The following is a 14,405-nucleotide window of genomic DNA, read 5'->3' as shown; positions in this document are numbered from 1 at the left end:
CTCAAACCCCACGGTCAGACCCGTGCCACCTCATTTGGTGGATCTGCCGCACCCGTGGCTTTGCCAGCCCACTCTTACTCAGTGGGTCCTGTGCTCACTTCCACCCCTCGACACGACACTGACCACACACACACGTCACACCAACGATGGGCACAGCGGTCTTCAGGGAACCGATGTGGATACCATTGTCCAGTATATTTCACTGTGAATATATTTTCGTATATGGTGACATGTATGTATGTGTCTGGATACGTATTATTGATAAACGCAATATTTGTAGTACATTGTATTTTATTCAGTTTTGGACCAAAAAAAAAAAAAAAAACTAAAATATACAAATGCTCTTTATAGTTTATTTTTTCGTTATTTTCTCTTTGCAGTTTAGAAAATACAACAAAAAATTAAAATAATAACTAACAGGAAGAACTCTTTAGCAAAGACATATAAACAGAAATATGATACGAAAGACAAGACATATAAACAGAAATATGATACGAAAGACGACAGTGTATTGTATTTGGACTGGTTTATAATATAGTGGCTGTATGTTCAGCAGGAAGGTAGTGTATTGTATTTGGACTTGGTTTACAATATAGTAGCGGTATGTTTAGCAGAAAGGTGGCTGCTTGATGTGAATTTCATGTAAAGTAGCCTATGAACTATGACAAAGTAACAAGACAATGGCAGAAAGTGTAGGTTTATTTGTTTTCCCATTACGTGAAGCATAGTATGTTGCTTAGATGGTGTGAAGGCTGCTACAAAGGACACACACACATAAAAAGTGTAAAATGGCGCAATGAATTATGAATTCAACCCATGTACGAACGTCTGTGAAGCTAACGGATAGGAAAGTGAGGATGATGGAGTGGGTGTCGTTTGATTCGGAGAGGTTTGAGTTCGGTCAAAATTCGGTTCAAATCCGAGTATTGCACATTCAGTGAGAGTATTATGTTCGTGTTAAGAGCTAAAGCTTATCCCATTCATAAACATAAACTGAGATGTGAACTGAGTCTCATGTAAATATGAGTTTCGTGAGTGTTTGCCGCGGTGACTGGATGAGGAACTAGTAGTATGATTTGCCTTTGCCATCTCTGCCCTTGCCTCCGGGACCGCTGCCGCCACCCCCACCTCCGCCGCCGCCACCACCACCACTGCCGCCGCGAGGGCCTCTAGGGAATCGCGCCACGCCCTCGTAAGTGAGGGTAGGATGGTAACCCCAGAGGTCCACGAAATAATCCACGGTGAGTCTTCGGCCATCTGGAAGCTGCACGTAGTATCTGTTGGCGGGAAAACGGCGGGATTAAGTCAGCAGATTATTATAGTTATTTACGTCTCATGTGACCTATAATTTCTGAGATGTCAATACAAAGGCGTATTATAGATCAACGTTGTTGATGAATTACAGTTAAAGATGAATCATTCACTATTGAATCATAAGTTACAATAATTTCAATATTCGTTTACGGCGGAGTAATAAGTTACTGTTACACACACACACACACACACACACACACACACACACACACACACACTCTCTCTCTCTCTCACTCACTCTCTCTCTCTCTCTCTCTCTCTCTCTCTCTCTCTCTCTCTCTCTTTATTGTTTCAGAGTTTTTTTTTTCCTCTCGTTTCATTTTTTTTTTTTTTTTTAACTCACAATTTTCCAGTATTTCTCATTCTCACTCTCACTCTTGGCATCACCAAAATCTCTGTATGTCTCTTCGGCAAGAGAGTATGTTTTGACCCCTGTTTGTTTGTTTGTTTGTTCCTTCGCTTGTCTGTTAGCAGGATTACTCAAAAACTAAAAGAGAGGTTTCAGCCAAATTTGGTGGGGAGATAGCACATGTCCCAGGGAACAATCAACAAATTTTGGGGACCATTCTGGATCTTGCTACAGATTCTGGGTTTGAAAAACACCTTTTGCAAAACTCTAATCAGTGTTGAGAGAACCTAACCCATTCTGAATAGCGGTTTGGATATTACGTTGCCCTTATCGGAGAGATGCGCTCCAATGAGTGCCCGGTTAGTTTGTAATATAGTAGCTTTTCCTTATCTCTCATCATATCTAACCTTCCAGTGGTATCGTCATTGTTCCTCTCCTCCTGGTGGCCGTAGAAGGTGCCGTAGGAGGGGGCGTTGACGTCGTATTCGAAGTCGTACCGGGGAGGATGGAAGTGTCCTACCCCAGCACCGTCACCACCACCGCCACCACCACCGCCTCCATCACGGCCATAGCCAACTGCCGCCGCCATCACCACCGCCGTACTCAGCAACACCGCCAAAACCTTTGCAGGAGATTACGATCAATTGTGTGAGCTTCAGCGCAGCCTAGACCAGCGGGTCCTAGCATTTGTCATGTCAGCCTCATAAAACTTGAATTTTTTGTTAAAACTGACATCTAACGACAGCACAACGATTGTAACACTATGGCTGATAACACTATGGGTTTAAGGTTTGACAAAGGGAGTATCAGCCACTTAGCCTTGTTCCCTCTGGAGAGGTTCTGTGACTTCTACGTCGCTTCCACAAAAGGAAAGATTCAGGGATTTCCACCTGGCATCCTCTCCGCCAGTAACTCTGACTGGTCACTACCTGATCCCACATAAACAGTATTGCAAGGACTGAATAAGCAAGATATGTCGCCCATTGGTTTAGTGGGCAATGATCGTGCTCCAGCCGTATTGAGCCTGTGCAGGTTTATATCCAAGAGGTGGTTGGGGTTTATTGCTCACGTAATGCTACTCAGGGATGAGTGAAGCTGGTCACCCTTATGTTAAATGTCAGGACCAACTTGCCTAGCCCCGGGCTCCTACCTTTCTCATGGGGCAACACAGGATTAGATGATTATGATGATGATGATGATGATTTTACCAAATACGCACATACATTATTATCGAAACGATACTGCCTTGATTTCTTAAAAATAAAATTAACACATTTCTGCCATGCTTACAGTGCTTCTGTAAGATTTTTTCTCTGAGGAAGTTTTTTGATCAACAGTGGTTTATCTTACGTTATCTGCCATTTGCACCTTTGATTAATTCTTTCTTCCTGCTCTAAGCCGATACAAGAGTGCTTTGAAGCTGTTACCGGGAGGCCTACTATGAGTATTGCACCTGGTTTTGTCGGAATTGAGTTTGGCAGTTTCCGTAATAAAGTGGCCAACGATAACAATAATTTATTATTATTTATTTATTTATTTATTTTTTCCTGTAAAATGCACTTTCAAACAGACTTTGAACAATAAAAATATAGCTCAGGAGCGCTGTTCTAGATGACACCAGCCTCATGAGAACCTATGGAAATACTTCGTATGGTGAAAACATTACCCCGTATCATACCCAAAGAAAACAAAACGTGACATGATGCTTAATGTATTACTGAAAAAAATAATCTGGAGGAAACCTGTAGACAACTGGAGTTCGTGTGTTCATTTTCACAGGAACCATAACGATGTTGCATAGATATAATTCCTCCCAGGTTGTAACTGACTGAATAGAAAAGTGTTATGAACGGTTCACTCGTGGTTGATGTGAGGAAACTGTATGTTCTAGACTGAACAGAATGCCGGTTCTGGGTTATATCCTTGTAGGCGTGCGAGGCTCCGAATAATCTCTGACAGATTTATATTGTCAATCTGAATATCAGTGTGTTTTTGTTCGCTATTTATCCATGTTTAATTTAGACGTTGTTTCGCAAATAAATATACTAGAAATTATAATCGATCGATCTACAGAAACAATGTGGCAAAGGAGGAAGTGTTAGTAAGGCATATAAGTGCATGATAATAGTGTGCCAAGTGTTGGTACCTTCATGACTGCCGCACTTCCCTTGCCTGCTGAGCTGAGACTGCTGCCTGTAACACCCCACCGCGGCCTTATATACTACACTGCCACGCCACCGCCATGTCCTTGGCTTATATATGTATGTGTATCAGAGCGTATGTGGCAAACTGCAGGACGTGATCTTCTCGAAGGGAGAGTAATAGCCAGAATGAAACCGTCCTCATGATGGCCAAGTATGAAAAAGGATGGTGTGTCTCTAGTGAGAGCAATACATGTGAAAGTGGAAGTGTTGTGCTGGTTGTGTCTGAGTGTCATAGTTTTATGTCATCTGTATGGGGTAAGGCGTCAATCAGCGGGACCTGCTCGTGGATGGTTTATATTGGTTTGTGTACATCATTACGTACAATACTTGTGAGTCTCAGTGTCACTGAATCGGGTTGTGTTGTCCTGTTTTCTGACGCTACCCCGCTGGACTTGTTGACAGCAGGCATACATTTAAAATAAGAATAATAACAATGAATGCCGTGTTATTAGAGGACATTGTATCTGGAAGCACTTTATATATAACGTCTGTAACGACTGGATTCCAAGCGACAATTATGGCACAGCTGATCGGGATGTGAACGCGATTCGTACAGAGTCGTTGTGGTTCCTTGCTCTTATACACCATGATGCATACAGTGTGTACTTTAGAGGCTTGGTAATCCTCTGGTGATGGTTCTATGGATGATTATTAAACAATAAATGATCGAAACACAAATGTCCAGATCTCAATATTCATATATTGGTTAAGTGATCCACCTTCACGCATTTATGGCTATGGACTGTCTTTCCTCAATTTCTTTTCACTCATTTGTATTCACACAAACACTCGCACATTCTTTCAAGAGATTTGTTGATCTTAAGTTCTCCGTCTCAACCAGTGTCTGTCCCTGATAATATAACGTCCTTTTAGGCATGACTAATAGTTTTTAATCTGTGTAGAAATGTCTAGGTTTTGGTTCATTATTAAATATTTCTAATAACCTTGGAAACCATTGTGCACATTATCTCCTTCGTAGTTATGTATATAGTGTTTGAAGTAAGTCGTGGTCTTATTCTTCAGTCATTTTTCATACTCTACAGTAGTTGCTATTGTGTGTAATTTGATGTTAATTGGGCTTCATTTGATTTTCTGGTACATTTGTTGAGTAGTTATTGGGTGAGCGCCATTCTAATTGCCTTGTTTTACAGTCTATGTAGATGCAGTAATTGTGTTTTGCTAATTTTGTGGAATAGTAGGGAGGATACTCGACAACAGGTATTGCTAAAGTTATTAGTCATGGTATTATTAAGTTTGTTGGAAAATATAATCTCTCAAAATGTTAAGCTTTGTTAGCACCAATTCTGTCCGAGGCACGGTATTTTAACATGATTTATTATTCCATTTCTGTTTATCTTTTGGCCCCGATGAGTACCTACCTGTGCATAATCAATGATCTCTCCATCAGTAATTATGTCCCCTGTTTTTCTTCACTAATGATATTATTATAACTTATTGACATTGGTTTTCAGTTTCCATTGTTTTTGTGTGCGTTAATTTGCTTTATCCTGATAATTTTCTTTACCCTGTCTATTTTCTTTATCTTGCTAAGTAATTTCTTGGGTAATGTAATCAGAGTAGGTAACATTTTTGCAGCCAGGTCTTGCTTCAGGCAGGTCGCTCATACATAATACCAAAGTGGGAGACAGAGAGCTACCCTGGGGAACAGCACATTTTTGTTTAAACTGTACTCCCATAAAGTTATCTGTTCTTATCGTAGCTACTCTTTCCCCCACAAAGTTATAAAGAATTTTCTCATAGAGGATAGGCAATCCTTCGTTAAGAATTTTATATTTTATTCCATTATGCCAGACATGGTCGAAGGCTTTGGCAACATCTCTTAATACAGTGCAACATTGTTCTTTGCTACGTAGCGTTTTTGTTGTTATCTCCTGTACCGATACTTTTGCTGTTACCATACTGGTCTTCATGAAACAGATTTTGACCTTAAAGAGCATTTCTTAAATGATTATTTACAATCTTCTCAAATATTTTCCATGGTGTTTCTTATATTCAGTGGGTTTGTCTAATGATGTGCCTTGATTGGAAATAAGCTCGATAAAGCTTCGTTTGAAATGGTTGGGAAAGTACCCCGCTAACAGTGGTGCATTGAATATATTACATAATATGTATATAAGTATATCAGGCAGGTTTGCTACAACTTTTATTGATATAATACTGTCCCCTGTTGCATTTTTCTTTTTAATTCTTTAATCGTCTTTTTATTGTCATAAAGATAATATTCTCTTCGGTGGATTCTTTTCTCTGAGTCGTGATAGATCTACTGTGGGATATGGTGATAGCCTATTAAGATTGTCACTTAAATAATTGTGTTTCATATATTCTGTACCTTCATCAGTTTCCTGCTTTTCTTCGTTTGATATATTGTATACTTTCGCCAATGTTTTCTTTAAATTTCGTCTCCCCCCTCACCTCTCTCTCTCTCTCTCTCTCTCTCTCTCTCTCTCTCTCTCTCTCTTCATAGACATTCCATCAGTTTCAGTTTTTCATATACTGGTGTAGTTCTTTTGGTGTGCGTTTGACACTGCTCAGGCTCTCCTAGAATTCTTTTGAGTCTTTATATTATCTTGTAATGTCCTCAATGGTCATTCCTCATCTTCTTTTATTTACCTTTCGGTATTCTCCTCCCAACCTTTGCCTTGATTGTTTGAATTTTCTGTATTTCTGGATACCCTAGCCAAATACTAGTTCGTCCCTCCACAGCTGCCTGGATTCTTGCATGTGCCATATTTCTAATGGCTCATACTGGATATTAACGATACTTGTAGACACGCGTCAACATCGCCTGAGTGTTGAGGTAAGCCGCGCCATTCTGGTTCACTCCAAGCACTCAAACCCCACGGTCAGACCCGTGCCACCTCATTTGGTGGATCTGCCGCACCCGTGGCTTTGCCAGCCCACTCTTACTCAGTGGGTCCTGTGCTCACTTCCACCCCTCGACACGACACTGACCACACACACACGTCACACCAACGATGGGCACAGCGGTCTTCAGGGAACCGATGTGGATACCATTGTCCAGTATATTTCACTGTGAATATATTTTCGTATATGGTGACATGTATGTATGTGTCTGGATACGTATTATTGATAAACGCAATATTTGTAGTACATTGTATTTTATTCAGTTTTGGACCAAAAAAAAAAACTAAAATATACAAATGCTCTTTATAGTTTATTTTTTCGTTATTTTCTCTTTGCAGTTTAGAAAATACAACAAAAAATTAAAATAATAACTAACAGGAAGAACTCTTTAGCAAAGACATATAAACAGAAATATGATACGAAAGACGACAGTGTATTGTATTTGGACTGGTTTATAATATAGTGGCTGTATGTTCAGCAGGAAGGTAGTGTATTGTATTTGGACTTGGTTTACAATATAGTAGCGGTATGTTTAGCAGAAAGGTGGCTGCTTGATGTGAATTTCATGTAAAGTAGCCTATGAACTATGACAAAGTAACAAGACAATGGCAGAAAGTGTAGGTTTATTTGTTTTCCCATTACGTGAAGCATAGTATGTTGCTTAGATGGTGTGAAGGCTGCTACAAAGGACACACACACATAAAAAGTGTAAAATGGCGCAATGAATTATGAATTCAACCCATGTACGAACGTCTGTGAAGTTAACGGATAGGAAAGTGAGGATGATGGAGTGGGTGTCGTTTGATTCGGAGAGGTTTGAGTTCGGTCAAAATTCGGTTCAAATCCGAGTATTGCACATTCAGTGAGAGTATTATGTTCGTGTTAAGAGCTAAAGCTTATCCCATTCATAAACATAAACTGAGATGTGAACTGAGTCTCATGTAAATATGAGTTTCGTGAGTGTTTGCCGCGGTGACTGGATGAGGAACTAGTAGTATGATTTGCCTTTGCCATCTCTGCCCTTGCCTCCGGGACCGCTGCCGCCACCCCCACCTCCGCCGCCGCCACCACCACCACTGCCGCCGCGAGGGCCTCTAGGGAATCGCGCCACGCCCTCGTAAGTGAGGGTAGGATGGTAACCCCAGAGGTCCACGAAATAATCCACGGTGAGTCTTCGGCCATCTGGAAGCTGCACGTAGTATCTGTTGGCGGGAAAACGGCGGGATTAAGTCAGCAGATTATTATAGTTATTTACGTCTCATGTGACCTATAATTTCTGAGATGTCAATACAAAGGCGTATTATAGATCAACGTTGTTGATGAATTACAGTTAAAGATGAATCATTCACTATTGAATCATAAGTTACAATAATTTCAATATTCGTTTACGGCGGAGTAATAAGTTACTGTTACACACACACACACACACACACACACACACACACACACACACACACACTCTCTCTCTCTCTCTCTCTCTCTCTCTCTCTCTCTCTCTCTCTCTCTATTGTTTCAGTTTTTTTTTTCTTGTTTCAATTTTTTTTTATTTTTTAAACTCACAATTTTCCAGTATTTCTCATTCTCACTCTCACTCTTGGCATCACCAAAATCTCTGTATGTCTCTTCGGCAAGAGAGTATGTTTTGACCCCTGTTTGTTTGTTTGTTTGTTCCTTCGCTTGTCTGTTAGCAGGATTACTCAAAAACTAAAAGAGAGGTTTCAGCCAAATTTGGTGGGGAGATAGCACATGTCCCAGGGAACAATCAACAAATTTTGGGGACCATTCTGGATCTTGCTACAGATTCTGGGTTTGAAAAACACCTTTTGCAAAACTCTAATCAGTGTTGAGAGAACCTAACCCATTCTGAATAGCGGTTTGGATATTACGTTGCCCTTATCGGAGAGATGCGCTCCAATGAGTGCCCGGTTAGTTTGTAATATAGTAGCTTTTCCTTATCTCTCATCATATCTAACCTTCCAGTGGTATCGTCATTGTTCCTCTCCTCCTGGTGGCCGTAGAAGGTGCCGTAGGAGGGGGCGTTGACGTCGTATTCGAAGTCGTACCGGGGAGGATGGAAGTGTCCTACCCCAGCACCGTCACCACCACCGCCACCACCACCGCCTCCATCACGGCCATAGCCAACTGCCGCCGCCATCACCACCGCCGTACTCAGCAACACCGCCAAAACCTTTGCAGGAGATTACGATCAATTGTGTGAGCTTCAGCGCAGCCTAGACCAGCGGGTCCTAGCATTTGTCATGTCAGCCTCATAAAACTTGAATTTTTTGTTAAAACTGACATCTAACGACAGCACAACGATTGTAACACTATGGCTGATAACACTATGGGTTTAAGGTTTGACAAAGGGAGTATCAGCCACTTAGCCTCGTTCCCTCTGGAGAGGTTCTGTGACTTCTACGTCGCTTCCACAAAAGGAAAGATTCAGGGATTTCCACCTGGCATCCTCTCCGCCAGTAACTCTGACTGGTCACTACCTGATCCCACATAAACAGTATTGCAAGGACTGAATAAGCAAGATATGTCGCCCATTGGTTTAGTGGGCAATGATCGTGCTCCAGCCGTATTGAGCCTGTGCAGGTTTATATCCAAGAGATGGTTGGGGTTTATTGCTCACGTAATGCTACTCAGGGATGAGTGAAGCTGGTCACCCTTATGTTAAATGTCAGGACCAACTTGCCTAGCCCCGGGCTCCTACCTTTCTCATGGGGCAACACAGGATTAGATGATTATGATGATGATGATGATGATTTTACCAAATACGCACATACATTATTATCGAAACGATACTGCCTTGATTTCTTAAAAATAAAATTAACACATTTCTGCCATGCTTACAGTGCTTCTGTAAGATTTTTTCTCTGAGGAAGTTTTTTGATCAACAGTGGTTTATCTTACGTTATCTGCCATTTGCACCTTTGATTAATTCTTTCTTCCTGCTCTAAGCCGATACAAGAGTGCTTTGAAGCTGTTACCGGGAGGCCTACTATGAGTATTGCACCTGGTTTTGTCGGAATTGAGTTTGGCAGTTTCCGTAATAAAGTGGCCAACGATAACAATAATTTATTATTATTTATTTATTTATTTATTTTTTCCTGTAAAATGCACTTTCAAACAGACTTTGAACAATAAAAATATAGCTCAGGAGCGCTGTTCTAGATGACACCAGCCTCATGAGAACCTATGGAAATACTTCGTATGGTGAAAACATTACCCCGTATCATACCCAAAGAAAACAAAACGTGACATGATGCTTAATGTATTACTGAAAAAAATAATCTGGAGGAAACCTGTAGACAACTGGAGTTCGTGTGTTCATTTTCACAGGAACCATAACGATGTTGCATAGATATAATTCCTCCCAGGTTGTAACTGACTGAATAGAAAAGTGTTATGAACGGTTCACTCGTGGTTGATGTGAGGAAACTGTATGTTCTAGACTGAACAGAATGCCGGTTCTGGGTTATATCCTTGTAGGCGTGCGAGGCTCCGAATAATCTCTGACAGATTTATATTGTCAATCTGAATATCAGTGTGTTTTTGTTCGCTATTTATCCATGTTTAATTTAGACGTTGTTTCGCAAATAAATATACTAGAAATTATAATCGATCGATCTACAGAAACAATGTGGCAAAGGAGGAAGTGTTAGTAAGGCATATAAGTGCATGATAATAGTGTGCCAAGTGTTGGTACCTTCATGACTGCCGCACTTCCCTTGCCTGCTGAGCTGAGACTGCTGCCTGTAACACCCCACCGCGGCCTTATATACTACACTGCCACGCCACCGCCATGTCCTTGGCTTATATATGTATGTGTATCAGAGCGTATGTGGCAAACTGCAGGACGTGATCTTCTCGAAGGGAGAGTAATAGCCAGAATGAAACCGTCCTCATGATGGCCAAGTATGAAAAAGGATGGTGTGTCTCTAGTGAGAGCAATACATGTGAAAGTGGAAGTGTTGTGCTGGTTGTGTCTGAGTGTCATAGTTTTATGTCATCTGTATGGGGTAAGGCGTCAATCAGCGGGACCTGCTCGTGGATGGTTTATATTGGTTTGTGTACATCATTACGTACAATACTTGTGAGTCTCAGTGTCACTGAATCGGGTTGTGTTGTCCTGTTTTCTGACGCTACCCCGCTGGACTTGTTGACAGCAGGCATACATTTAAAATAAGAATAATAACAATGAATGCCGTGTTATTAGAGGACATTGTATCTGGAAGCACTTTATATATAACGTCTGTAACGACTGGATTCCAAGCGACAATTATGGCACAGCTGATCGGGATGTGAACGCGATTCGTACAGAGTCGTTGTGGTTCCTTGCTCTTATACACCATGATGCATACAGTGTGTACTTTAGAGGCTTGGTAATCCTCTGGTGATGGTTCTATGGATGATTATTAAACAATAAATGATCGAAACACAAATGTCCAGATCTCAATATTCATATATTGGTTAAGTGATCCACCTTCACGCATTTATGGCTATGGACTGTCTTTCCTCAATTTCTTTTCACTCATTTGTATTCACACAAACACTCGCACATTCTTTCAAGAGATTTGTTGATCTTAAGTTCTCCGTCTCAACCAGTGTCTGTCCCTGATAATATAACGTCCTTTTAGGCATGACTAATAGTTTTTAATCTGTGTAGAAATGTCTAGGTTTTGGTTCATTATTAAATATTTCTAATAACCTTGGAAACCATTGTGCACATTATCTCCTTCGTAGTTATGTATATAGTGTTTGAAGTAAGTCGTGGTCTTATTCTTCAGTCATTTTTCATACTCTACAGTAGTTGCTATTGTGTGTAATTTGATGTTAATTGGGCTTCATTTGATTTTCTGGTACATTTGTTGAGTAGTTATTGGGTGAGCGCCATTCTAATTGCCTTGTTTTACAGTCTATGTAGATGCAGTAATTGTGTTTTGCTAATTTTGTGGAATAGTAGGGAGGATACTCGACAACAGGTATTGCTAAAGTTATTAGTCATGGTATTATTAAGTTTGTTGGAAAATATAATCTCTCAAAATGTTAAGCTTTGTTAGCACCAATTCTGTCCGAGGCACGGTATTTTAACATGATTTATTATTCCATTTCTGTTTATCTTTTGGCCCCGATGAGTACCTACCTGTGCATAATCAATGATCTCTCCATCAGTAATTATGTCCCCTGTTTTTCTTCACTAATGATATTATTATAACTTATTGACATTGGTTTTCAGTTTCCATTGTTTTTGTGTGCGTTAATTTGCTTTATCCTGATAATTTTCTTTACCCTGTCTATTTTCTTTATCTTGCTAAGTAATTTCTTGGGTAATGTAATCAGAGTAGGTAACATTTTTGCAGCCAGGTCTTGCTTCAGGCAGGTCGCTCATACATAATACCAAAGTGGGAGACAGAGAGCTACCCTGGGGAACAGCACATTTTTGTTTAAACTGTACTCCCATAAAGTTATCTGTTCTTATCGTAGCTACTCTTTCCCCCACAAAGTTATAAAGAATTTTCTCATAGAGGATAGGCAATCCTTCGTTAAGAATTTTATATTTTATTCCATTATGCCAGACATGGTCGAAGGCTTTGGCAACATCTCTTAATACAGTGCAACATTGTTCTTTGCTACGTAGCGTTTTTGTTGTTATCTCCTGTACCGATACTTTTGCTGTTACCATACTGGTCTTCATGAAACAGATTTTGACCTTAAAGAGCATTTCTTAAATGATTATTTACAATCTTCTCAAATATTTTCCATGGTGTTTCTTATATTCAGTGGGTTTGTCTAATGATGTGCCTTGATTGGAAATAAGCTCGATAAAGCTTCGTTTGAAATGGTTGGGAAAGTACCCCGCTAACAGTGGTGCATTGAATATATTACATAATATGTATATAAGTATATCAGGCAGGTTTGCTACAACTTTTATTGATATAATACTGTCCCCTGTTGCATTTTTCTTTTTAATTCTTTAATCGTCTTTTTATTGTCATAAAGATAATATTCTCTTCGGTGGATTCTTTTCTCTGAGTCGTGATAGATCTACTGTGGGATATGGTGATAGCCTATTAAGATTGTCACTTAAATAATTGTGTTTCATATATTCTGTACCTTCATCAGTTTCCTGCTTTTCTTCGTTTGATATATTGTATACTTTCGCCAATGTTTTCTTTAAATTTCGTCTCCCCGCTCACCTCTCTCTCCCTCTCTTCATAGACATTCCATCAGTTTCAGTTTTTCATATACTGGTGTAGTTCTTTTGGTGTGCGTTTGACACTGCTCAGGCTCTCCTAGAATTCTTTTGAGTCTTTATATTATCTTGTAATGTCCTCAATGGTCATTCCTCATCTTCTTTTATTTACCTTTCGGTATTCTCCTCCCAACCTTTGCCTTGATTGTTTGAATTTTCTGTATTTCTGGATACCCTAGCCAAATACTAGTTCGTCCCTCCACAGCTGCCTGGATTCTTGCATGTGCCATATTTCTAATGGCTCATACTGGATATTAACGATACTTGTAGACACGCGTCAACATCGCCTGAGTGTTGAGGTAAGCCGCGCCATTCTGGTTCACTCCAAGCACTCAAACCCCACGGTCAGACCCGTGCCACCTCATTTGGTGGATCTGCCGCACCCGTGGCTTTGCCAGCCCACTCTTACTCAGTGGGTCCTGTGCTCACTTCCACCCCTCGACACGACACTGACCACACACACACGTCACACCAACGATGGGCACAGCGGTCTTCAGGGAACCGATGTGGATACCATTGTCCAGTATATTTCACTGTGAATATATTTTCGTATATGGTGACATGTATGTATGTGTCTGGATACGTATTATTGATAAACGCAATATTTGTAGTACATTGTATTTTATTCAGTTTTGGACCAAAAAAAAAAAAAAAACTAAAATATACAAATGCTCTTTATAGTTTATTTTTTCGTTATTTTCTCTTTGCAGTTTTGAAAATACAACAAAAAATTAAAATAATAACTAACAGGAAGAACTCTTTAGCAAAGACATATAAACAGAAATATGATACGAAAGACAAGACATATAAACAGAAATATGATACGAAAGACGACAGTGTATTGTATTTGGACTGGTTTATAATATAGTGGCTGTATGTTCAGCAGGAAGGTAGTGTATTGTATTTGGACTTGGTTTACAATATAGTAGCGGTATGTTTAGCAGAAAGGTGGCTGCTTGATGTGAATTTCATGTAAAGTAGCCTATGAACTATGACAAAGTAACAAGACAATGGCAGAAAGTGTAGGTTTATTTGTTTTCCCATTACGTGAAGCATAGTATGTTGCTTAGATGGTGTGAAGGCTGCTACAAAGGACACACACACATAAAAAGTGTAAAATGGCGCAATGAATTATGAATTCAACCCATGTACGAACGTCTGTGAAGCTAACGGATAGGAAAGTGAGGATGATGGAGTGGGTGTCGTTTGATTCGGAGAGGTTTGAGTTCGGTCAAAATTCGGTTCAAATCCGAGTATTGCACATTCAGTGAGAGTATTATGTTCGTGTTAAGAGCTAAAGCTTATCCCATTCATAAACATAAACTGAGATGTGAACTGAGTCTCATGTAAATATGAGTTTCGTGAGTGTTTGCCGCGGTGACTGGATGAGGAA

The 14,405-nt window shown here is 40.1% G+C and overlaps 2 protein-coding genes across 2 annotated transcripts; both read right to left on the bottom strand.

Annotated features, from left to right (window-relative positions):
• Positions 1-1,063: 1,063 nt before the first annotated feature.
• On the bottom strand, positions 1,064-2,252 carry LOC145406733 (uncharacterized). The gene is made up of 2 exons (XM_080277830.1): positions 2,071-2,252; positions 1,064-1,277 (listed from the first exon to the last, which is right to left on the bottom strand). Exons 1-2 carry the CDS (start codon positions 2,250-2,252, stop codon positions 1,064-1,066), a joined length of 396 nt encoding a protein of 131 aa, XP_080133956.1.
• A 5,489-nt stretch (positions 2,253-7,741) lies between these two features.
• LOC145406732 (uncharacterized) lies at positions 7,742-8,908 on the bottom strand. The gene is made up of 2 exons (XM_080277829.1): positions 8,727-8,908; positions 7,742-7,955 (listed from the first exon to the last, which is right to left on the bottom strand). The coding sequence occupies exons 1-2, from the start codon at positions 8,906-8,908 to the stop codon at positions 7,742-7,744; spliced, it is 396 nt and encodes a 131-aa protein (XP_080133955.1).
• Between the last annotated feature and the right edge of the window lie 5,497 nt (positions 8,909-14,405).

The sequence above is a fragment of the Coenobita brevimanus genome, chromosome 71 (assembly GCF_032717465.1).
Source record: "Coenobita brevimanus isolate Jiangsu-jjx chromosome 71, ASM3271746v2, whole genome shotgun sequence".
Classification (NCBI taxonomy): Eukaryota; Metazoa; Arthropoda; class Malacostraca; order Decapoda; family Coenobitidae; genus Coenobita; species Coenobita brevimanus.
Note: the sequence above shows the minus strand (reverse complement) of the source record. Positions and strands in the feature narration are given on the sequence as shown.